This window comes from Panthera onca, chromosome A2 (genome assembly GCF_046562875.1).
Source record: "Panthera onca isolate mPanOnc1 chromosome A2, mPanOnc1 haplotype 2, whole genome shotgun sequence".
Lineage (NCBI taxonomy): Eukaryota > Metazoa > Chordata > Mammalia > Carnivora > Felidae > Panthera > Panthera onca.
In genome coordinates, this window is record NC_138340.1 from 59,274,352 (window position 1) to 59,298,551 (window position 24,200).

The 24,200-nt window shown below is 53.5% G+C and overlaps 1 protein-coding gene across 1 annotated transcript in view; it reads left to right on the top strand.

The window, feature by feature from the left end:
* Window positions 1-23,962, top strand: part of UROC1 (urocanate hydratase 1) — a 41,504-nt gene extending 17,542 nt beyond the window's left edge. The window contains exons 9-20 of the mRNA XM_060631958.3: window positions 1,151-1,239; window positions 2,823-2,885; window positions 3,179-3,358; window positions 3,641-3,738; window positions 4,525-4,597; window positions 5,474-5,595; window positions 7,519-7,589; window positions 10,711-10,809; window positions 13,404-13,503; window positions 16,772-16,853; window positions 21,206-21,305; window positions 22,439-23,962. Coding sequence (XP_060487941.3) covers window positions 1,151-1,239; window positions 2,823-2,885; window positions 3,179-3,358; window positions 3,641-3,738; window positions 4,525-4,597; window positions 5,474-5,595; window positions 7,519-7,589; window positions 10,711-10,809; window positions 13,404-13,503; window positions 16,772-16,853; window positions 21,206-21,305; window positions 22,439-22,579 — 1,218 coding nt within the window. The 3' untranslated portion in view covers window positions 22,580-23,962. The remainder of the gene's footprint in view (window positions 1-1,150; window positions 1,240-2,822; window positions 2,886-3,178; window positions 3,359-3,640; window positions 3,739-4,524; window positions 4,598-5,473; window positions 5,596-7,518; window positions 7,590-10,710; window positions 10,810-13,403; window positions 13,504-16,771; window positions 16,854-21,205; window positions 21,306-22,438) is intronic.
* Window positions 23,963-24,200: the final 238 nt, after the last annotated feature.

Below are 24,200 nucleotides of genomic sequence, written 5' to 3' on the forward strand. Positions count from 1 at the left end.
GGGGCGCCTGGGTGGCTCAGTCGGTTAACCATCTGACCCTTGGTTTCGGCTCAGGTCATGATCTCACACTTCATGAGTTTGAGCCCCACATCGGGTTCTGTGCTGACCACAGGGAGCCTGCTTGGGATTCTCTCTCTCTCTTTCCCTCTCTCTGTCCTTCCTGCACGCACACTCTCTCTCTCAAAATAAATAAATAAACTTAAAAACAATATGGGGCACCTGGGTGGCTCAGTCGGTTAAGTGTCCAACTGGCTCAGGTCATGATCTTACAGTTTGTGGATTTGAGCCCCATATCACTGACAGCTTAGAGCCTGGAGCCTGCTTTTGGATTCTGTGTTTCCCTCTCTCTCTCTGCCCCTCCCCTGCTTGTGCTCTGTCTCTCTCTCTCAAAAATAAATAAAAACATTAAAAAATTGTTTTAAATACAGCATGTATTTTTTAAAAGTGTTTGCCACAGAGAGAGCAGTACATATTTGTAATAAAATTCCCAGATGGCAAATAAGCAATCCTAAAAAGAGAGAGGCACCCACCTTTGTGATTTATACTCAGTTGGTACTAAGCCTGCGTCATACACTCTTATATTTCTTAGGAGCCCACCTGGGTGCCAATAGTAAAATCAAACTACAGCCGCTTGCACAAATAAGGTTTTGTTTCTCTCACGCAGCCTGCAGTGCTGGCATTGTTTCAGCGGCTCCGCGATGTCAGGGCCAACATCGCTAGATTCTCTTGGGTTTCCCTCATGCGTTCAAAATGGCTGCCCCCAGCCCAGCCATCGCATCTACATTGAAGGCAGAAAGGAGGAAGGGGGAAGGTGCCACCTGTGACTGACTCGATTTTAGCAGGAAGATGATACCTCAGAAACTCGTTCTTTTACCTCACTGGTCAGTTTTGGATCGAATGGAAGTTCTTCCCTAAAAGGGAGGCTGGAGACAGTGGAAAGAGTAGCTGTAGTTAGCTTGGAGTGGGGTCACAGTGTCGCCCTGAAAATCCAGGTTCTGTTGACAAGGAATGCAGGAGGGGGAGTAACTACGGGAAAACAGCTCGTGGCACCTGTGCTGCCATGGGCGATCTACGCGGGGGATGGCCTCCTCCTGGTGGAGCCTGACATGCCCAGTGACTGACTGGGTGGCCCTGTGTCTCGTGGTCCCAGGTGGATAAAGCCGCCCTCATGAAACGCCACCAGCAAGGATGGCTGATGGAAGTGACCGACAGCTTGGACCACTGCATTGAAAGACTCAGGTACGGCGCCTGACCTGGGCCTGGGGAGGCCACAAGAAGGGGTCCGGAGGCTGGGCTGCTGTACGTGGGCCTGTTAAATGCCTGATACTCAGCCACAGGCTGAGCGAAGGCTGTGCCTTGTATTTCTCACTGTTGTGGCCTGAGTGCCCAGCCTGGAGCCTGGCACGTATTAAGTGCTCGCCTCATCTGTTGGGGGGAAATGAAACTTTGAAAGACGGAACCGTTCCTCGGTGTGACTCCACCAGTTTCGGGGTAAGCCAATCTCCCTCCCCACTTGTGGTCTGGTTGCTTGAGGGGGGTGTCGGCAACACTGCCCTCCGGTTTGATGGCTAAACTGCGGGAACGGGGGAAGGACTGCCCTGGCGGCTGCTGATCTGATGCCATTTTTGAAGCTTGCTCTCCGACACACTTTGGAGAGCTGAGGTCTGTGCAGGGAGGACGCACCACACAGCGGCTCTCCAGCCCCGCCACGATCAGTCGCCCAGGGAGCTTCAAAGGGGGCTTGGAGGAAAATGTCCAAGTACAAACCAAACTGAGAAATACTCCCATTACTAGGATCGGATACTGCTTGACACTGATCTCTTGAAAATGCTAGTTTGGCCCCATGGCAACCGCTGTGTAAAACTCTCAGATGAGCTTCCATTAAATACAGGAGACATTCCAGACTGCTGGTGGGACACAGATGGGTTTGGCCTGATCTGCCTCCTATGCCTGTGAATGCTGCTTAGCATCCCAGACGCATGCACACGCTGGCACACACGTGCATGCACTCATCCACGTGCACACTCACACACTCACCACAAAATCAGTTCCCGTCAGTTCAGCAAAGTGCCCTAAGCAGCCCGTCTGGTCATACTTCCGGGGAAGACACAGACGGGCGCGGAGGGAGCTTCTAGGGGTTCTCCAGTCCCCGTGCTGGTCCTGCGGCCGCCATTCAGTCCTTCCTTCTCCACTCGCCACTTGCTTAGAGGCCTCCTCGCAGCCCTGGGCCTGTAGGCCCTCTTCTTGCTTCGATTTCCTCGCGCTCAGCAGAGAGGAGCGTGTTGGCTCCACTGGCATCTCTCTGCCAAGCACGGTGTTCCGTCGAACGGTGCCTTCGAGTGGGCGCCACACTGCCCCACGTGTTGCTGCTTTCCGACACCTCTGCCACCCGTGGGGCTTCATGTGTGAAAACCTTCTGCTCCTCCAAATAGGCTTTCGTGGGGGTTCTTGTTTTTTAATTTTGTCCGTTTATATTTTCTAAACAGTGTTTGGAATCATCTTTAGTGCAATTTTAGGATCACCTTGCACGAGTTCTAGAACAATCCCAATCAGAGCCCTAACGGCAAGGGTCCTGATTCTGTGAATTGCCTCGAGTTGGCTCATCACTGCTGTCATCTCGGTTCTCAGTTTTCCCTGATGGAGCATTCACGTCTCTGTTTCCCTTACGGTTCTGGGTCCTCAGTGGACACCCTTCGGAGGTCCCTGTGCCTCAGGCCCTATGCTGGCACACAGTGCCTTCGGTGACCTTCTGCATTCTCGCCAGCTTGGTACTGGTGAGGCAGGTGCAATGGACCATCTGCTCTGCTCTTGTCCCCTTCTAGGGAAGCAAGGAAAAGGAAGGAGGTGCTCAGCCTTGGTTACCATGGCAATGTAGTAGATCTTTGGTAAGTGGGGGATGGGATTTGGCAGCCTTGGGGACCCTGGGTGAACTTCCCCCTCCAGACAAGGTACTGATGGTGGCCAGGCTCCCCAGACACGAAGCTTCCAATGTGCTCTGCCTGAGTCTCTGCTCCCAGCTTCCGAGGCCCAGATCCTGGCCTGAGCTCATGGCAGGCCGCCTTCCAGCAGATGTTCTTTCAAGAGAGAAGGGCAATCCCCTGCTGGCTGGGCCTCGAACTCAGGCCCCAGACGGTGCCTTCCCCTGCCCCAGGCATTGATCGCCTCATGTCTTTCCCAGGGAGCGGCTGGTCCACGAATTGGACACGACGGGGGAGCTCTTGGTGGACCTGGGGTCAGACCAGACGTCCTGCCACAACCCGTTCAATGGCGGTTACTACCCTGTGCAGCTGGGCTTTGCAGAGGCGCAGAGCCTCATGGCCTCCGACCCGGCTGCATTTAAGAGCCTGGTCCAGGAAAGGTGATGAGTTCCCAGGGCCCAGGAGGCACACACAGCCAGCAGGAGCTTTTAGACTGGGGACTCTGGCCTCTGCCTGGTCCCCCAGGGGCCAGCTGTGCAGCCTTAGGCAAGACCTTGAATCTGTCTGAACTGTCTCCTCATCTGTCAGATGGGATGGAAGTAAGCAGAGCTGGCTGAGCTCCACGGGATGGGGCCGGGGGTGACAGCGGTGAGGCACAGAGGGCCTGCTTTCAGGGCCTTACTGGTGGGTAGGGCTGATCACTAACTGCTGGCCTGTTGCAGCCTGAGGAGGCAAGTCTCAGCCATCAACCGACTGGCCAAAGAGAACTTCTTCTTTTGGGACTATGGCAATGCCTTCCTGTTGGAGGCCCAGAGAGCAGGTGAGAGAAAATGAAGGTCACATGAGGGGCCCCCAGCCTCCCAAGCTTGGAGGGGCCAAGATTTTGGCCCTTGGGAATACTCCCTTCTCACCAGCCAGGAGTAGCCTGGCAGGTGCCCTGGAGAGGTGGGGGCCATGGCCTGCAGGTTTCACTGTGCCCCTGCCTGGACCTTCTGGAAGCTGGTCTTGCCAGGTCCTTGGCTTCTCTGGGCTTCAGTTTATCCATGTGCCTTAAGAACACAAAGTACCAGGACGTCTGGGTGGCCCAGGTGGTTAAGCGTCCGACTTCGACTCACATCATGATCTCACAGCCCATGAGTTCGAGCCCCGCATTGGGCTCTGTGCTGACAGCTCGGAGCCTGGAGCCTGCTTCGGATTCTGTGTCTCCCTCTCTCTGCCCCTCCCCTGCTCATGCCCTGTCTCTCTGTCTCTTGATAATAAATAAATGTAAAAAAAAAAAAAAGAGAGAGAGAGAGAGACACAGTGGAAAGTCACCCCCCCACCCCCAGCCCTTTTTCTGGTGCCAGCTCCCCTCCTGGAGTTCGAAGGTTCTGGCGTGTCATGTCGGGAATGTGGGCACAAACATGTGTATGCCCCTACCCGGCCCCACACCAATGGCAGCACTTGCTGTCTCCCTTCTTTGTCATAAAATGAGACCCAAGGAGGCTTCCCTATCAAAACTTTGTTTAACTCACCATCTGGGTAGTGGTATAAGTCCTCACCTCGGGGTGGGGCCCGCCAGCCCTCAGACCCTCCAAGTGATTCTGGGCGGGTTCTGTGCCTGCAGGAGCTGATGTGGAGAAGAAAGGCGCCAACAAGACAGAATTCCGCTACCCCTCGTACGTCCAGCACATCATGGGGTGAGTGATGGGGTCACCTGCGGCATCTGGGTCCTAGACATTCAGGTTGGAAAAGTCCCCAAGTAGGGAGAAGGAGGAGGTAACCAGAGAGAGATCGGGCTGACGGTGGAGGCCACCAGGCCACATGAAGGAATTTGGGCTTAAGCAACACAGGGACAGGGATGGGAAGCTTGCCAGCCCATTTGTGCACAAGATGGGACCAGAGAGGAAGGGAGAGGAGGAAGGCCATGGTCTCCTTCTTGGATTCATCGTGGGTGAGGAGGCAGAGACCCAGGGGGCTGCACTGCCAGGCTGCAGCAGGGGGCAGCGGGGTGGGGGTGGGGGGCCTGTCCAGAGAGGACGGTGGGCCCAGGGGGCTGGGTGAGTGCAGGAGCCAGGCGGGGCCCAGGCCTCTCCATCCCTCTGCCTGGAGGCCACCTAGGAAGGTCAGTTCACCCAAGGCAAACCTGGCCAAGTCCCCACAGTTAAACTCTTTTTCCCAACTACTTGCTTTTAGTTCACTGATTTTCAGGTTGTCTTTGTAGAGTAGTTGCACTAGAAAGGAATTTCTGCCTGTGTCCCGGCTTCTGCAGCAAGAGATGGTGCCGGTCTAAGAGGAGGGACAGAGACCCGGGGTGGGGGTGGGGGGCACTGAGGGGAGAAGGTGGGGTTGAGCAGGGGAGGGGACCTGGGGGGCTGGCCTCTGAAACTTGCTGTGCAGTTAGCGGCTTAGGGGCATCCAGCAACAGTTCTGGATGCTGAAGCCCTGACTTCACTCCACGGGCCCACATACCACGTCCCCAACACACCCCTCTCAGTTCTGGAGCACTGTAGATAGACCCCCCCCCCCTCCTTGGTCCATGGAGGGTGCAGCCAGGCTGCATTTTGTCCTCGCAGAGACATATTCTCCCAGGGATTCGGGCCTTTCCGCTGGGTATGCACGTCAGGGGACCCCCAGGACCTGGCGGTCACGGATCAGCTGGCCACGTCTGTGCTGGAGGAAGCAATTGCTGACGGAGGTGAGGCTGCAGGATGGGACACGTTCACAGGCAGGTGGCCCACCACAGGCTCCAGGGCAGCCCACCCCCTTGACGCAGCCCCCCCTTCCCTGCTCGTGCTCGGCCTGGCCCCCGGGGCACGAGAGCACGTGGACTTGGGGTTTGTGCCTGTCAGCGGTGCTTCTGATTCTTCGTAGCTGTCCTCTGTGCCCACTCTGCTCTCCCCATGTCCGTGGGTCTGTGGTCTCTGCGACAGAGAGCTTGCACTGCCTTCCCACGTGGATGGTGGTGGTCGTCCCCGTGTCCCTGCCCCCGCCCCTGGTTTAACCACAGTCGTTTCCTGTGTAGTGCATGTGACGTTACTTCTCACGTGGAGAAGAGAAGGCAGGGGTTTTGTGAAGCTTCCTCAGCTGTCAGGACTCCTACCCGCACTTCTCTGCAGCTTTTCTGCAGGTCCGGGCCACCTTCTCTCTGGTTTGCTGCGTAGGTCCTTCAACCTTTGGCTGCTTGTTTTTGATCCCCAGGGCCATTCGCCCCTGCTGCCCACATCCAGGCTGGGCGGGCTGGGACGGGTCCAGGATACAGGGTGCAGGGCTGGAGAACAAGGGGAGGGTGGGAGGAACTGGGCAGGTGGAGGCCTCCTGGGAAGGAAGGGATCCTCTCTTAGAAACCTGTCCTCCGGGAAGAAGCCCTGAGCTGCGGCATCTGCAGATGGCCCCTGCGTAAATACTCTCAGAGTGGCTGATTCCCATCAAAGCTCCATGCACAGCAGTGGCAGCGTTTGCAGCAGGCAGGCAAGAACGTGAACAGGGAAGGGGTAGAGACCAAGAGAGAGACAGACAGATCCGAAGCAGGCTCCAGGCTCTGAGCTGTCAGCACAGAGCCTGACGTGGGGCTCGTACTCACGAACCGTGAGATCATGACCTGAGCTGAAGTCAGTCACCCAACCGACTGAGCCACCCAGGTGCCCCAAGCGTCTGATTCTTGGTTTCTGCTCATGTCATGATCCCAGGGTCATGGGGTCCGGCCCCGCGTTAGGCTCTGGGCTGAGCGTGAAGCCTGCTTAAGGTTCTCTCTCTCTCTCTCTCTCTCTCTCTCTCTCTCTCTCCTGGGACGCCAGAGTGGCTCAGTTGGTTAAGCGACCACCTCTTGATTTCGGCTCAGGTCACGATCTCACGGTTTGTGAGTTCAAGCCCCGTATTGGGCCGCACGCTGACAGCTCGGAGCCCACGTGGGATCCTCTCCCTCTCTCTCTGCCCCTTCCCCACTCGCGCGTGCATTCTCTCTCTTTCACAATAAGTAAATAAACAAAAAAGAGTCTCTCTCCTTCCCTCTGCCCCTCCCCTGCTTATGTGTGCATGTGCACGCACTGTCTCTGAAAAAGTGTAAGTTTATTTAATTGAAATTTTAATGGTATCTGTGTCAACCACTGGGTCACACCATCCCTGAGGATTTAACCGTCTGCTCTCATGAGCTAGTGGAAGCAGGCTCCTGAGCAACACAGCTACCACCCGACTCTGCATGCCCCCCCACACTTTAGCTGACCGGCCTGCTTTCCTGGGATAGGAACTCAACTTCTTCCTACCTCTACGCCTTTGCCTTTGCTGTTCCCTCTGCCTCAAATACTGTTCCCTCAGCCTTTTGTGTGGTGGGTTCCTTCTTAGCATTTCGATTGCAGCTTGACAGCTACCTCCACAGAGAGGCCTGGGGCCCCCCTGACCCGTCACCCTAGTGACCACTTCACCATATTTCTTTCCTCCATGGCCCACAGCCTCCTCTGTTCCCAGTGCCTGGCCCAGTGCCTGGCATACAGTGAGGACTCAATAGATGTTTGTTGAGGGAATGGATGGATGGTGATGAGCGGCTGCCGGAGGGAGGGCCTGTGCCCAAGCCCCACGGGATGGGGGCTCCTGGTGCCTGCGACACCACTCTTTCTCCCTGCAGTGAACCCGGCTGTGAAGCTGCAGTATGTGGACAACATCCGCTGGATCCGGGAGGCCGCCAGGCACCGGCTGGTGAGGGCTCCGCCTGGCGGGAGGCAGGGGTGGGCCACTGGACTGCCCTGCCCGAGGCGGGGTACTGCTGGCCATGCCCGGGCTGGCAGACATGAGCCCCGGGACGGTGCCAAACACACCCCGTGGGACTCCCTAGGTGGCAGCCTCCTTGGCCTCAGAGGAGGCAGCAGCAGCCACCTCACCCGGCGGGCTGTGGGACCTTAAAAGGGTGGCCTGGGGCCCGGGGGCAGTGACCAGGGCCGGTCGGGTCGTTGCTCACCCAGCTGATTTGCAAACCGCTCTCTCAGGTCGGGCCTCCTGGCTTCTCAGCTGTGTGACCTGGGACGAGTGGCTCAGCCTCTCTGAGCCTACTGTCCCGGCTGGGCTGGGCAGTGGAGCCGCTGCTGACGGTCTGCACACGGGGGCTGTGGTGGTGCACGTGCTTGGCACACGCCCTCTGGTGGCAGTCTGCAGGAGGCACTCCTGGCCCGGGCTGGGCAGAGGGTGTATGCGCGTGCTCCCGGGCATGCGAACGTGACTCAAGGTGATGCCCAGTGGGGACTGCTTTATACTGATGGGTCATAGACGTGTCTCTGAGGAGCTGAGTTGTGAGTTCAGCTCTAAATGCTGGGGGACTAGGGGGCGGGGGAGCAGCCATATGACAGTGGGGGGAGGCAGAGGACCAGCCAATGCACAGGCCCTGAGGCAGCAGTGGCCTTGGTGTATGGAAGACGAGCAAGAAACGAGCCTTTGACTCACGTGGCTTTGTCCACAGACCCCGATAGCCAGACGCAGCTGCCGCGTCCTCACTGGCGTGTCCTTGCCCTGGGGGTCCCAGGGCCAGAAGGGGGACTCCCTTGAGCACCGCCCCCATGTTTTGGGCTTCTGTGGCCCAACACCCCCCACCCAAAGCGCCACCTCCTCCTTGCCCAGTGGCTTGCACACGTGTTTCAGCCACAGAGACCCCCGTGCCAACAGCAGTCTCTGTGACCACGCAGAGTCTGAGACACCCACCGGACGGCTGTTGAACTCGAGGGTTGGGGCCTCGGGGAGGATGGGGCGGGAGTGGAATTGTGCAGGGCCAGTCCAGAGGCGGGCCTGGAGAAGAGGAGGACCCCAGCCTTGAGGGAGGGGCACCGACAGAGTGGGAAGGGGCTGGCGGGAGGTTGGGAGGTCAGGGGCATGGGGAGTGGCCCTCTGGAGGCCGCTACAAGGGCCGTGAATAACCGGGACTGTCTCTTCTGTGTTTGAGTTGGAGTTTTCGGAGGTTGTGTTCTCCCTACTTAGTTCACGTTGCTCTTTGTCTCATGAACGATGATGATTGCAGAAGGCCATCCTTTTTAAACATTTTAATTGAGTTTCGCGTAAGGTTCACTCTTGACGGAGCTGGCAGTCCTATGTCGGTTTGTCTCCAATTTCCTTTTTCTGGATCCAAGCCATCCGAAAATCTCTGCAGTGCTGGTTTATACTATAGTCTTTCCCACAAGGCTTTGAGGCAGCCGGCGTGAGGGCAGTATGGCCTTGGATAGCAAGTCACGAGGAAGGAAGGGCCACGTTTGCTGGCGGGGCCGTCCAGACGGAGCGTTGGCTTCAGGCTCGCGGTCAGGGGTGGCATAGCTCCATCACTGGCTCCAGAACCTTCCAACCCATTCCAGGACGCGTGGCCAGGCTGGAAGGGAAACACCTGGAGAATCCAGGGCTTCTCAGCCTCAGAACTGATGTTTGGGGCCAAATCATTTTTTTCAATTGTGGCAGACTACACTTTGACATAAAATGCCCCCTATGCTTTAGCTGACTGGCCTGTTTTGCTGGGATAGGCCCAGCTTCTTTCTGCCTCTGGGCCTTTGCACTTGCTGTTCCCTCTGCCTAGAATACTGTTCCCTCAGACTTTTGTGTGGCTAGTTCCATGTGGTTACCGTATTAACCATTTCGAAGGTACAACTCGGTGGCTTCAAGTACACTTCCATTGAGTGTAACCATCACCACCATCTCTCTCCAGACCTTTTCCATCTCCCCAAACTGAAACTCTGTCCCCATCAAATAAAAAGGCTCCCCCAACACCCTCCCCCAGCCCCTGACCCCCACCTACTTCTGTCTCTGTGTGTTTGGCCACTCTATGGGCCTCGCATAAGTGGGATCCTACAGTATTTGTCCTTTCGTGACCGGCCTCTTTCGCTGAACGTGATGTCCTCAGGGTTCATCCATGTTGTAGCCTGTGTCAGAGTTTCCTTCCTTTTCAAGGCTGGATGATATTCCATCGTCTGCATAGAATGTATATACCTTGCTTGTCCCTTCGTCCGTCAGTGGGCACCTGGATTGCTTCCACATTGTAGCTATTGTGAGTGCTGTGAACTTGGGGGTGCAAATATCTGCTTTTGTGCCTGGGGACTTGGATACTCTGTCATGGGGGGGCCGTCTCAGGATGCTTAGCAGGACCCCTGCCCGTGCCGACAGCACTCAACCGTGTCTCCAGTCATTCCCTAATGTCATCCTGGTTGAGGACCACTGTGCCAGTGACTCCTTTTTACTTGCTGAAGTTTCCGTTTCGTGGGAGTAACCTGTCTTACCCTCCAGAGGTGCGGCATCCTGATGGATGAGTCCGCGGGCTCTCAGCCATGTCACCGACTGCCCGGGGCGGTTGTGGGAGGGTTCTTGGCCCTTGTGCCCCAGTTTTCTCATCTGAAACATGGAGCCTAGGGTGAGAACAATAGCAACTTCCTCATTAACTCACCGATGAGTGACTGTGTGCAAAGTGCTTGTAGTTGTGCCAGGCACAGGCCACAATTGCATTGGGTGGTGGTATTATTGTCATTGGAAGGACTCAAGCAAGGGTATGTTCATAAGAGGTAGCATCCCTGAGATGGGCAGGTCAGGGTCTCAGAGCCCACTCCTGGGGTTGATCCTCGAGGCAGTGGATCACGGAGGGACAGCTGGGGTCCCAGACTGCACGTGGACAGGCAGGGGTTTGGTGTGACTGCCCGGTGGGCTGGACATGAGGGTCTACCTTGTACCATACACCTCGGGGTCCTCCATGACCTCCCTAGAGGGGACCATCTGGCTGCTGGTAGGACCTGTCACCCACATCTATCCCCTGCGTATCCCTAGGTCCCTGAAGTGCCTCTTCCCTCCCTTTTCTCTGCAGGTGGTGGGCTCCCAGGCAAGGATCCTGTACTCAGACCAGAAAGGCCGTGTGGCCATCGCTGTGGCCTTCAACCAAGCCATCGCCCGTGGGAAGATCAAGGTGACACATTCTGTGCTGCAGGCAGGAAGCTTCCCTTGGGCTCCTGCCCTTGGGTGCTGGCACTGCCCTGAGGCCCTCGGCTCTGTGTTTATGTCAGGTGGGAGGCAGATAACTGGGGACCTGAAGTGATGAGGCCTGTCCTGCAACCCAGCCTCTGACATGTTCCCTGCTGTGTGACCTTGGCGGGTCAGATGCCCTCTCTGAGCCACAGGTGCCATCTTCTGTGAGGGGAGAATTGTGTCAATCTCAAGGCCTGGGTGGGAAGATTAAGAGAGTCACTTTCCATGCAAGCACTTCCCACATCTTCCTTGAATTCTCCTTTTATAAACCATGACAAATTTCCCTGGTGTTCCCTCATTTTCCTCCCCGTCAGCCAGCCTACCCTGGGGGACATGGAGCTCTGGGCACACTCCTCTGGGGGGCTCATTTTCTAAGCGCGTGCCACAGGGTTCTTGCTGGCATCCCTGTGTTTGGGAGTGCCAGTGCTAATGATCAGATGTGAAAGGGAAATCAAGTTGGATGAATGTGAAGGCTGTCCCGGTGGGTGGCTCCGGTGGCAGCAAGGACAGCTCCCAGACCATCTCGGGAACACTGCCACAGCGCCACCGCTCAGCGTGCTTATGGAGATGAGGACAGCTGTGGCAGCTGCCCCAGGAGGGCTCCACAGGAACACTCACATCCAGGCTGCAGTCGGCTGGTCGGCCTAGAGAGCCAGGTCTTAATCGTTCATTCATTCCACATGCTCGATTGAGGGCCTCCTCTACCCCAGGCTTATTCTAAAGCACTGGGGACCACGTGGCAGAGAACAAAGTAGACAGGGTCCCGGCCTCCTCCACTCACTGGGGAAGGGAAACTGACAACGCAGGATAAAAGCATAAATTCAGAGGGAACTTCAGATGGTGATGAACATGAGAAGAAAATGAATGGGGGTGACGGGGTGGGGGTGATGGGTTATGAGTGATGGGGTGGGGGGGAGCGGTGACTCTAGATGGGATGGGGGTGACGGGGTGTGTGTGTGTGATGCCTCTAGATGGGGTAGGGGTTACGGAGTAGGGAGAGTGGTGACTCTACATGAGGTAGGGGTGAGGGGGTCGGGGGCAGTGGTCTGTCTGATGGGTGGTCAGAATAGGCCTTCTGAGTTGCTGATGTAGAACTGAAACCTGAATATCTGGGAGGTGCTAGAATACCGGGGGGTTGGCAGTTCAGGGCACATACAAAGAGGCGACAGCAAGCCTGGCTGGTTCAAGGGAAGAAGAGGGCCTCTAAATTCAGAGAAATGGGAGCTCCCCTTTTAGCAAGGTACATCTGAAACATCTATGCTTTTCCTCTTCTTCTTTTTTTTAACTTATTTTAAATTTAAATTTTAGTTAACATACAGTGCAATATTGATTGCAGGAGTAGAATTCAGTAGTTCATCACTTACATACAACATGCAGTGCTCAACACAAATGCCGTCCTTAGTACCCATCACCCATCTAGCCCATCCCCCACCCACCTCCCTCCATCAACCCTCAGTTTGTTGTCTGTCATTAAGAGTCTCTTATGGTTTGTTTCCCTCTCTTCTTCCCACCCCCCCCCCCCCGCTTTCCCATATATTCATCTTTGTTTCTTAAATTCCACCTATGAATGAAATCATATGATATTTGTCTCTCGCGGAATGACTTTTTTAAAAAATTTTTTTAATGTTTATTTTTGAGAGAGACAGAGATAGACAGTATGTGAGCAGGGGAGGGACAGAGAGAGGGAGACACAGAATCTGAAGCAGGCTTCAGGCTCTGAGCTGTCAGCACAGAGCCTGATGCAGGGCTGGAATTCACGAGCTGTGAGATCATGACCTGAGCCAAAGTTGGTTGCCCAATCAACTGAGCCACCCAGGAGTCCCTGACTGACTTATTTCTCTTAGCATAATACATTCCAGCTCCATCCTCCTCATTTCAAATGGCAAGATTTCATTCTTTTTGATGGCTAAGCAATATTCCTTTATATGTATGTACCACATCATTCATCAGTTGATGGACTTTAGGCTCTCTGTAGTTTGGCTATTGTTGATAATGCTGCTATGAACATCAGGGTCTATGGACCTCTTTGAATCTGTATTTTTGTATCTTTTGGGTGAATGCCTACTAGTGCAATTGCTGAGTAGTTCTATTTTTGATTTTTTGAAGAACCTCCATAGTGTCACCAGAGTGGCTGCACTAGTTTGCGTTCCCACCAACAGTGCAAGAGGGCTCCCCTTTCTTCACATCCTTGCCAACATCTGTTGTTTCCTGAGTTGTTAATTTTAGCCATTCTGACAGGTGTGAGGTGGTATCTCATCATGGATTTTATTTGTATTTCCCTGATGATGAGTGATGTTGAGCATCTTTTCATGTGTCTGTTAGCCATCTGGATGTCTCAAAGAAGTGACCAGGAAATCTGAACGTTAGGTAGGAGACAGACAATGCCTCCTATGCTTCCTCTTCTTGAAGAAGGTCTATTTCCAGGGGAAGGGATCTAAAGGGTGTCTGGTGTGGCCTGACCTTTGACTTCTGCCCTCTGCCAGGCAGCTGTGGTAAACACTGTCAGCTGATACCTCATATCTTTCCCTGCTGCAGGCACCGGTGGTCCTGAGCCGAGACCACCATGACGTGAGTGGCACAGACAGTCCCTTTAGGGAGACCTCCAATATTTACGATGGTTCTGCCTTCTGTGCAGGTGAGGAAGACAAAAAAATTTTTTTTAATTTTTTAATGTTGGATTTGACTTTGTTTAGAAATCAATTGATTCATTCAGCGAGTTATAATGTTGGAAAAAATGTTCTGGTATCTGAGAGAATTGGCATAGGGTCACCCAGCCCAGCACAGCGAGGTTTCTGGGACCTGGGACTTTTCATTTTTAAATTGGGCAAGTGCCAGGCAAAACGGGACAGTTGGATGCCCCAGACTTGGGTGTGCACCTGACCGTGTCACTTGCTGGGCAAACTTCAGTAAGACTTAAAGTCTCTGAACCTCAATATTCTCATCTGTAAAATGGAAATAACAATTGTGCCTACTTCAGAGGGTTGTTGTGAAGAAGGAAATGAATTAATACTTGTGCAGCATTAAGTAGGTGTCCCACAGCCAGTGTTCACTGGTTATCTGCTGCAGCTGCTGTTACCATTCTGCTTCTGTACCCACTACAATTATAATCATCACAGAGGCTGGTGGGTTCTAGGCCTGGTATAGCTTGCTCATTCCCAGCACTGGAGTGCTCCCTCCATTATGGATGGGATCCCAAGGAAAGGAGGTGGACATTCAGGAACCCAATCTGTAACACTTTTTTCAAGGAATTGATACGTTTCATATAAGTTATCAAATTTGTAGGTATAGAATTGTATTCCTTTACTTATCTTTTTAATGTCTGTGGGGTCAGTTGTGATGTCTCCTCTGTCATTCCGGATGTTGGTGATCTGTGTTTTCTTTCTTCTTGATCAGTCTGTTAAGATATTTATCAACTTTATTGATCTTCTCAATAAAAAGCTTTAAGTTTCATTCATTTTTTTCTATTGCTTTTCTTTCTTTCTTTCTTTCTTTCTTTCTTTCTTTCTTTCTTCTTTCTTTTCTTCTTTCATGTTTATTTTTGAGAGACAGAGGAACAGAGCACAAGCAGGGAAGTGGCAGAGAGAGAGGGAGACACAGAATCTGAAGCAGGCTCCAGGCTCTGAGCTATCAGCACAGAGCCTGACATGGAGCTCAAACCCACAGACTGCAGGATCATGACCTGAGCCGAAGTTGGATGCTCAACCGATTGAGCTACCCAGGCACCCATTTCTATTGTTTTTCTGCTTCCAAATTCATTAATTAATTCCCAATTCATTAATTTCTGTGCTAATGTTTATTTATTATTTATTTTGAGAGAGAGTGCAAGCGGGGGAAGAGGGAGAGAGAGAAACCCAAGCAGACTCCACACTCAGTGTGGAGCCCGATGCAGGGCTCTATCTCATGACCTGATCTCCCAACAGTGTGATCATGACCTGAGCCAAAATCAGGAGTTCAATGCTCAACTGACTGAACCACCCAGGCACTCCTGATTTCTGCTCCAATCTTTAGCGTGTCCTTCTTTCTGCTTGCTTTGGATTTAACTCACTCTTCGTTCCCTAGCTTCATAAGGCAGATGAGGAGGTTACTGATTTGAAACCTTTTTTCTTTTCGAATTCTAGTATTTAATGCTATAAATGGCCCTCTAAACAGTGCTTTCACTGCATCCTACAAATTTTTAAATATTTTCACTTTCACTCAGTTCGTAATATTTGTTAATTTCCTATAAGACTTCCTCTTGGATCCAAACTAGAAGTATGCTTTTAAGTTCCCAAGTTTTAGGAGATTTTTCAGATACCTTTCTGTTACTGACGTCTTTTTTTTTTTAAGTTTATTTTATTTATTTTTGAGAGAGAACGTGCACATACAGAATAGGGGTAGAGAGAGAGAGAGGGAGAGAGAGAATCCCAAGCAGGCTCCGTGCTCTCAGCATGGAACCCAATGCAGGGCTCAATCTTACGAACCACTATGAGATCATGACCCGAGCTGAAGTCAAGAGTCAGATGCTTAACCCACTGAGCCACCCAGGTGCCCCTGTTACTAGTTTAATTCCATTATGGTCTGAGAACTTAGTTTGTATTCATTCTGTTCTTTTAAATGTGTTAAGTGTTGTTTTGTGGCCTGGAACATGGTCTATTTTGGTGCACTTGAGAAGAACATGTGTTCTGCTGTTATTTGGTGGGTTCTACAGATGCCAGCTAGGTTCAGTGGTTGCTAATGCCATTCTGGTCATCTGGATCCTTACTGATATTCTTCCTAATTTTTCTGTAAATCACTGAGAAGGGAGCAGTGAGTTTGTGGATTTATCTACTTCTCCTTTCAGGTCTTACCCATTTTTGCTTCAAGTATTGTAAACCTATGTTGTTAGGTGCACACTCATTTCAGCTTATGATGTCTTCCTGGAGAACAGACTCTTTATCATCATGTAATGTTCCTCTGTGTCTCTAATAATAGTCTTTGCTCTGAAATTCTCTGATATTAATATCGTTGATGTTAGTATCTTATGGCCACGGTAACAAAGTACCACAAACTTTAATGGCTTAAAACAACACAGATGTGTTCTCTCACGGTGCTGAAGGTCGGAAGTCTGAAATCAGATTCAGTGGGCTAGAGCCAAGACGTGGCAGGGTCATGACATCCCAGGAGGCCCTGGGGGAGAATGTTTCCCGGGCCGTTACCAGTTTCTAGAGCTGCATTTCTCACATCTCACAGCCTGGCACAAGGAGAAGAGCATTCTCGGGGTCCTCCCTTATCTTCTCTGTGAGCGCCCAGTCAGCATTTTTGGAGGAAGGGCCTGCTAGGACACACACACCCCCTTATGTCTGTGTCCCAGGGGCCTCAAGGTTTGGGGCAAGCTCATGCTTGTCATTTAGCAGTTTGTTAGACACACATGTAAAGTGACCAGTCTGGGTGCTGTTTCTCTGTGCAAGGGCCTGTCTCAGATTGTAATGAGCTAGCTGCCCTGGGACCTCAGTTCTCTGATGCGGTCAAAGACAGTCATTAATTTGTAGTTTCTCCCCTACCCTTATTTTTCTGTTGTTGTTTTAAGGACGGAAGTGACTCTCTTTGGCTCTCTGTGTGCCTGAGCTAAAATCAGTACCACCACGCCTTTAATCCTTGTGTTCTTTCTGCTTCTGGGGCACTTTATATGGCATTCAGTGCTAGAACGCATAACTATCCAGAAGGCTAACAGTGGGTACTTGGGCACTTGTTAATACTCCAGCTTTGCTCGGCTCTGCAAACATAAATTATTGCTGTTTCTACAGTCTGTCTCTAGTTCCCTTTCCCTGTCTGTCCTTCAGGCCCTACTCAGCCCGTTGTCTCCCTGGGCGGAGCCTGGCCTGGCCTGGCCTTCCCCCGGCCCACCTCATTCAGGGAATGATGGGTGGCGGCCTCTGTTTCCACAGACATGGCTGTGCAGAACTTCGTGGGAGATGCCTTTCGAGGTGCCACCTGGGTCGCTCTTCATAATGGCGGGGGTGTCGGCTGGTAAGGTTCTTGGAGAACTGGGTGCTGTGGGTGCCGGCTGGTGTAGAGGTCTTGAGAATTCCCTCGAGGGTCCTGGGCCCTGCCTCCCCTGAGCTCTCTCTGCTAACGGTTTGGCTGTGAGGTGTTCTTCACATGAGCTGGAAATCAGAGGGCGTGCCCCAGCCACTCTACCTTTTGGGGTCTCACCTGTCACACGGGACACAAAGGCCGTAGGAACCACACCTGCCCCTTTCATGTCAGTTTTCCCTTCGCTTTCATAGTTTTTCTCAGGAATGTTCAGCGCTATCTGGTCCTGGGCCTCCTCCACTGACATTCTCAGGGCAGCTGGGCTGGGAGGCTGAAGACCTGGGTTCTGAGCTCTCCTGGGTCCCCAGCTCATGGCTCTGCCCTGCCAGGCCTGTTTGCAGTCTGACTGGGGTCCATGGGAGGGTCCTATAATGGCTGACAGTTGTAGCTCCATCATGAGTAGGTATGCTCTAATTCTGCACCCCCAACTCCAACATGTGGGGTTTTTCCCACACTACCAGGCAATTCTCCAACACCCACAATTCAACTCAGTTCTGACATTATCTACTCAGAGATAGCAGCAGACCCCACAGGTTAGGGCTCAGTCCCACAAGACTGCCAAGTGCAGGTCTAGGTTGTTGCCTGTGTTTCTGACCGACTGGCCACCAAGCTGAGGTTCCCACAATAGCCTCCCTGGATTCCACTAATTTGCTAGAGCAGCTCACAGAACTCAGGAAACCGGTATACTCACTAGATTGTCTATGTATTACAAAGGATATCAAAGGGTGCAAATCAAGAGCCATAGGGAGAGGTCCCGAATAAAGGAGTGTCTGTTCTTGCGGAATTTGGGGCCTGATATGGTGGCACGTGGAAGTCTGGTTCCCCAACCTAGAACCTCTCCAAACCCATCCTTTCAGGTATTAATGGAGGCTTCATTATTTAGGCATGATTGACAAGATCATTGATCCCTGATGAGCATTCAAATTCCAGCCCCTCTCCCTTCACTGGAGGTCTGGGGATATGGGACTGAAAGTTCCGATTCCCCTAAAGATATGGTTGGATCCCCCTGGAAACTAGCACTTCCCCCCCTCATCCTTAGAGGTGGTCCAAAAGTCACCTCATTAACATAGCAAAAGACACGTTTACTGCTCTGTTTCTTACAAAATTCCAAGTGTTTTTAGGAACTTTGTGCCAGAAATGGAGCGAAGACCAAATAAATGTATATTTCTTGTTATGAATCACAATATCACAAGGAATAGTCATTCACAAAGAATAATGAATAACTAAAATTTATTACACATGGATGATGTGGCAAGCATTTGCTAAATACACTCTTTGAATCTAGTCTCTTACCTAATCTTAGAAGGAAAATACATTTTACAGATGAGGAAACTGAGGCACCAGGAGGTTAATGAGCTGGACCTGTCCCAGCTCACCTGGCCTCACCTGGCTGGGTCTGGGATATCAGGCCAAGTTGGATTCCTGGCTCCCCCGGGCAGCAGGGGGCGCTGCTGCTTCGGAGAGGACTGCTCCCGGGAGGGCAATCTCTGAACTGATCTCTGAGCCCGTGCTGTCCGGATTAAGCTTGGCCTTGCCCTCCCGAGCCAAGTCCTTCAGCACTGGAGCTTCTCAGAGCATTCCGGTGGGCTGGCTTCGAGGCCGGAATTCCGAGCTGGAGCCGTCAGGTGGCTCTAATTAATGGAAAATGTGACCGGAGTACGTGTTCTTTCCGATACACAAGCTAGAGAAAATCAGGACGAAGAGTGCCTGGTTGTGGGGTGCCTGGCGTCTTGGCACTGGGTTTGCTGACTCGGTGCTGGAGGTGAAGAGAATGAAGTTGAGTAATGTGCCCAAGGCCACAGAGCTGGGGGTGGAGCCAGGATCGAACCCAGATCTTTCACCTCCCAGAATCCACCTGCTGTTTGCCAACTGAACCACAGAGGGCAAGAAGGGGCGGAGCAGAGCTGGCCGGAGAAAGCATCCATGACTTGAGGGCCTCAGGGCAGGACCCCCTGCGTGGGGAGCTCCCAAGAGAGGAAAGGCTCCCTGCCAATTCCCAAGTTGCTCCCACCCTCTGGCTGTGCCCCCAGGCTGTGCAGAGAGGGCTGCAGGCTAGCCAGAGGCCAGCATCAACACCCACCCCCACCCCCCCCACCCCCGCCCATCCTGGCAGTCCTCGAGGGCTCTTTTGGGAAGGTGCCTCAGATTCACTTTGGACTCTCATCATACTCACACACGCACATAATTTAATCTGTCGGATACTCCTTCAAGGCTTACTGCAAAAATCAGCAGGGAAAAAAATTTGAACCTCAACCTTTCCTGGTCCAGGAGGAAATCACTTCCAACTTGTCAGCTAATTTTTTTCTTTTTCTACACAAATCCATTTTTAAGTGATAAGCCCCCCCCCGCTGCCTCCCCCCATTTCTTTATTTGCTTTCAGTTTTTATGTTGTCTATTTGCTCCCTGCTTTGGATCTCTTACGTTTCCAAGACAAGCCTCATCCACATCAGCTGTGTGTCATCTTTCTCTCCCTCTGTCTCCTCAGAGCCCCTCTTTCTGGTTGCTTGTTTGGAGTCTGTCCTTGTGCTGTCTGTGCAGTGGTCCTTGCTGTCTGCTTGTGTTCAGAGATGGCGCCCGTGGCCGGGTGTGCTCATGGACCTTTGGACCATGGGCTGCAGAGCAGAAGAGGTCAGTGCTCAGTCTCTGGTTTTAGACTGGTTGGTCTGCTCAGTAAACACAGCTCTTGTCACCTGTCCTTGTAGGGAGGGTGCGGCCAGTTCTGGGAGCTGAGCTGAAGGGACAGGGCTTCGAGGTTGGGTGTTGAGACTTCTCAATCCATGTTTTCGTGTCACCCTCAGATGTACCTTGTGATCTCACAGCAAGATTCAGCCCTGAGGGTCCACGTCTTTGAGGAGTAAACACATACCTTTGACCCACTATCTTTATCCTAATACCAACACTTTTCCTCACTAAACAATGTCTTAGAGCACATCTCATACTTAAACGTGCACTGGACAGATGTACTTCTGATTGTCCAAAGACTTCTCTGGTCGAAGGACACACTGAGGTCCTCGCTTGGTGACTCTGGCTGGCACCGGCTTTCCCCTGTTACCCAACATCAGCAGGTGAATGACGATGACCTTGAATCTGCTCAGGAGCTGGTGGGAGATGTGCAGGGAGCCCGCCAGCAGGCACGGGGCTGTCCAGCTGCAGGGACACAGGCTGAGGGCAGGGCAGAGGCGGCTGCCCGCTGGTGGGGGTGCTTGGCTCCCACTCCTGGGGAGGGGAGCACGGCTGGCTCCTGGGGTAGAGGGCATCTCGCCTTCTTGGTGGGAACTGGCAGCGATTGTCCGGAGAGCCCAAACTGGGCAGAGAAGCAGGTAAGGCCTGAAGGATCTGAGACTAGAGAAGCTAGATGCACCTTTTGGGTGCAGGAAGGAGCAAGAGTGAATTGGCTGGAAGTGGAGACTGAAAGGCTGGATGCCGTGGTCCCAGGGGTTCGTGTTTGGCAGTAAAGTCCTGGCAAGTGCTGACGAGATGGAGGGCGTTTCCTGTGTGTGTAACTGATGGGGGAATGCGGGGTGTAGTGATGTTCACTGAGCGGGAGTGGCAGTCAGGTCCGGCACAGGTCACAGCCCTTGATAATGACACCGAGGGTGAAGATGAAGATCCAGGGTGCCAGGAAGGAGAGGGTGCTCACAGCCGATGGCACAAAACCTCAGGGCAAGCATGCGGAAAGTCGGATAGCATTAACGTACTTCAATAAGAGGCACGTGTCACTGGGAAGACACGATAATGAGCACATGAACGTATCAGATCTGTGACAGGAGGGGGTCGAAACAGTGCTCAGAGAAATCTGTTCGTTGGAAAACAAGATATATGGGAAATAAAGGAACTCAGCCTTCAGATCAAGTTATCAGGACCCCAAAATACACCATAAGCAAGTAGAAAGAAGAGGCAACGAAAATAAAGAGCATAAAGGGAAATCGGGAAGAATGACAGTTGAATTGAGCAACACAAGAGACCCTCAAGGAAGCGTGTCTTTATAAGATACACTCAGAACCGCAGAGGAAGAGGTCACCTCCAGGAGGTGACACGGGAGAGGATCCTGAAGGGGGGTGTGGGGGATGGGTAAAGCCCAGAGGTGCAGGTGGGCAGCGCAGAGCCCAGCGACCCCAGCATCCCCTAGGCTGTGGAGAGGGCGTGGGCTCCAGGCTGCAGGTGCTCGCCACACTACCTCTGTGAGCCGAGGCTTCCAAAGTGTCCCCAAACGTGCATGTTCTTCTGTTGGCTCCAAGCAGGGGCAGGCCTGGAGAGTGACCTGGAAACCCCTTTGCCTCTTGCAGGGGTGAAGTGATCAATGGAGGATTTGGCCTCGTGCTGGACGGGACCCAGGAGGCTGAGCAGAAGGCCAGGATGATGCTCAGCTGGGATGTGTCCAATGGGGTAAGTCACACCCCAGGCCTTTCCGCTGGCCTTGTCTCCAATGGGGGGCTCTGCCTCCCCAGACTGCAGACCTGAGAGAGAGTTCTGCTCCCTTCCTCCCCAGAAAAGTCACACCACACCTGCACATTAGCGTCTCTCCTCTCCAGCGACCGGGGTCCCTCTGTGTATCCTTCTGGGCTGTTTCCGAGTCTCCTTTGTGTCTCCCTGCCTCTGGCCTTACTCCTCCAGTCCAGCTTCAGCATCTGTGTGCACAAGGGGTCCCGGCCCTTCCCTCCCAATGAGAGCACCCCCAACTTCTGGGGCTGAGGGCCTCCTTTTAAAGCGTTTTCTTTCCACATCTCTGAAGGCAGAGATCACCTGCTATCACCTGTGTGCGGAGATGCAGTCTTCTCTGTGTGTGCATGTGTGTGTGACCCTGCGGGGACTCCCTCCCTCTCTCTGACCACATCACAGGTGGCAAGAAGGGGTGATGGGCCCAAATGGGAGGTCAGGCGATGATGGGGAGGGGTGCTGAGTGAGTGGGTGGATGTCGGGTGAGAGAGTGAGCATAAGAGTGGGGGGGTGGGGGGATCCCTGGAGGGGCTGACTCCCAGGGAGCCCCCAGAGGAGGCGGCGGACTTCTCCTGAGGGCCGTGAGGCAGTGAGGGGAGGGATGGAGGAGGTGAGGGGGGCATGAAGATGGGGGGTGGCAAATATGACAGCAGGGAGGTGGGGGGAGCCCTGAGGACTGAGGGGGGAGAGAAGGAGGAAGACTGGAGAGAGACTTTAAGGCAGAGCTGAGATGCATGCAGATTCTCTGAAGATGGGGTGGAGGGAGGAGGGTGTGGAGGGTGATTCCCCGATACCTGGCCTGCTGCCCCTGCGTGGAGGCGAGCTCTTTTTTGGACATGGAGTAGGCTGGGTCGAAGGATGGCCAGTTTCAGATCGGAGAGGCAGCTAAGTGAGTCATCCAGCCAAGAGAGAAGGTGGCTGAGCCAGAGGTACAGATAGGGCAGGTGCATCACACATAGCACAGAGGGTCCCTCAAATGGGAGACGGTCAGGATCTGCAGCACACCCTCGGTGTGTCCGGAATGCCTTGCCGGGGACCCGGTGCTGGCACCAGCAGCCGCCCCATCTGTCCCCACCCTGCAGGTGGCTCGGCGCTGCTGGTCTGGGAACCGAAAGGCCTACGAGATCATCTGCCAGACGATGCAGGACAACAAGGGCTTGGTGGTGACGCTCCCACAGGAGGTGGCAGATGAACGCATGCTCCAGCAGGCCCTGCGGCTGTAAGGGGAGCCCAGGAGCCGGCTGCGGTCCCCTCGCCCGCTTAGTCCCTGTCCTCACCCTCACAACCACACTGCACCTTTCAGCACACCCCTTTGTCTCCTGGGGTAGGAATTTCACACACAAGCCCTCATCTGGGGATGTGCCACTACCACCCCCATTTTACGGATGAGCCAGCCAAGCCAGGAGAGATGGGGCCATTTGTCCCTGACTGCTGGGAACCCTGGGCAGGGGGCAACCACCCTTGTCCAGGGCTAAATCCCCTAGCCTACCACAGAGGAGCCTGGACTCCAGGAGCTTTTGGAGGGCGTGCATGCCATGGATACTGGGCACCAACAAGTCCCTTCAAAGCCCCTGCCAGTCCTTCTCCTGCCAAGGGGGCAGTGTTTCCTTTGTCCTGTTTTACGAATCATGCTGCCTCCTGTCCATCCATCCACACAGCTGTCCTTCCATCTGCTGGCCCGTCCGGGTGTCTGTGATGTACATTCTTCACCTCAGTGCCCCCAGCTGTGGGACCCAAGGAGCACGGCCAGGCCTGGGGCTTGGAGGGTCCGGGAAGGAAAACAGGGAAATAAAGGATTAACTAGAAGCCGTGTAAGGTGTCATGGGCAAGGAGGACACGGGCTAGTGGGATAGGGGCAGGCAAGACTTGGCCCTAAAAGGTAAGTGGTACTTTGTGGGGGGAAAAAAGGAGAGAGGAGGGTGTTTCTGATGTCTCACACAGCGTGGGGCACAGGAAAATGCAGCACAGTCACTCCTGAGGGGAGTTGGTGGCTCCAGAGAGCCACGTTTGGGGCCATGTGTCCTGCAGGAGCCCTGTTGGGCCTGAAGCTGTGTTCTTACACACCCCCCACCCCCCGCTCAGATCTCTGATCTCAGTAATGGCTGGGTCCATAACCCAGGCTCAGAGGCAGAGTGCCCAGGCAAAGGGGATTATGTGGCCATGCTTTTCCAGGCCTTCCTTTTGAAGTAGGCTCTGCTCTTTTTAAGGTTTCCCCTACTTTTAGGACCCCCTCCCCTTACCTCCTTGACTCTGGTTGTCTGATGTCCGCATCCTCTGGGGTGCCGCAGGCTGTGGGTGTGAGTGGCTTTCCCCATGACCCCTTAGCCCCTTGAGCTGAGACCAAGAGGAGGACACAAGGTAGTACTGGGTTGGGGGTGGGAGAGAGGGAGGAGAAAGACCCCCAAAGAGAGCACTGCCCTCTGATGCCACTGAGAGCATGCTGGGGGGAGGATACTTTCTTATTTGGTTCACACAATGGGACCCAGGCCAAACCCTTTGCCTTACTCAGAACAAGCCCCTCTGGGAAGAGGACTCTGGCTCCTCCCTCCAATGCAGGGCAGACCATGGCATCAACCTGTTGTGGGACCGGGCCTGGGAGATGGGGTTGGGGTGGGGGGTGGGTACTGCTTCCCTGCCCTACAACCAGTGAGATGTCCCCTTCCCTTTTTGTTTAATTGAAGGAGAGTTGACACACAATCTGTGTGTGTGTGTGTGTGTGTGTGTGTGTGTGTGTTATTTTTGGGAGAGAGAGCACGAGCAGGAGAGGGTCAGAGAGAGAGGGAGACACAGAATCTGAAGCAGGCTCCAGGCTCTTAGCGGTCAGTACAGAGCCCGACGCGGGGC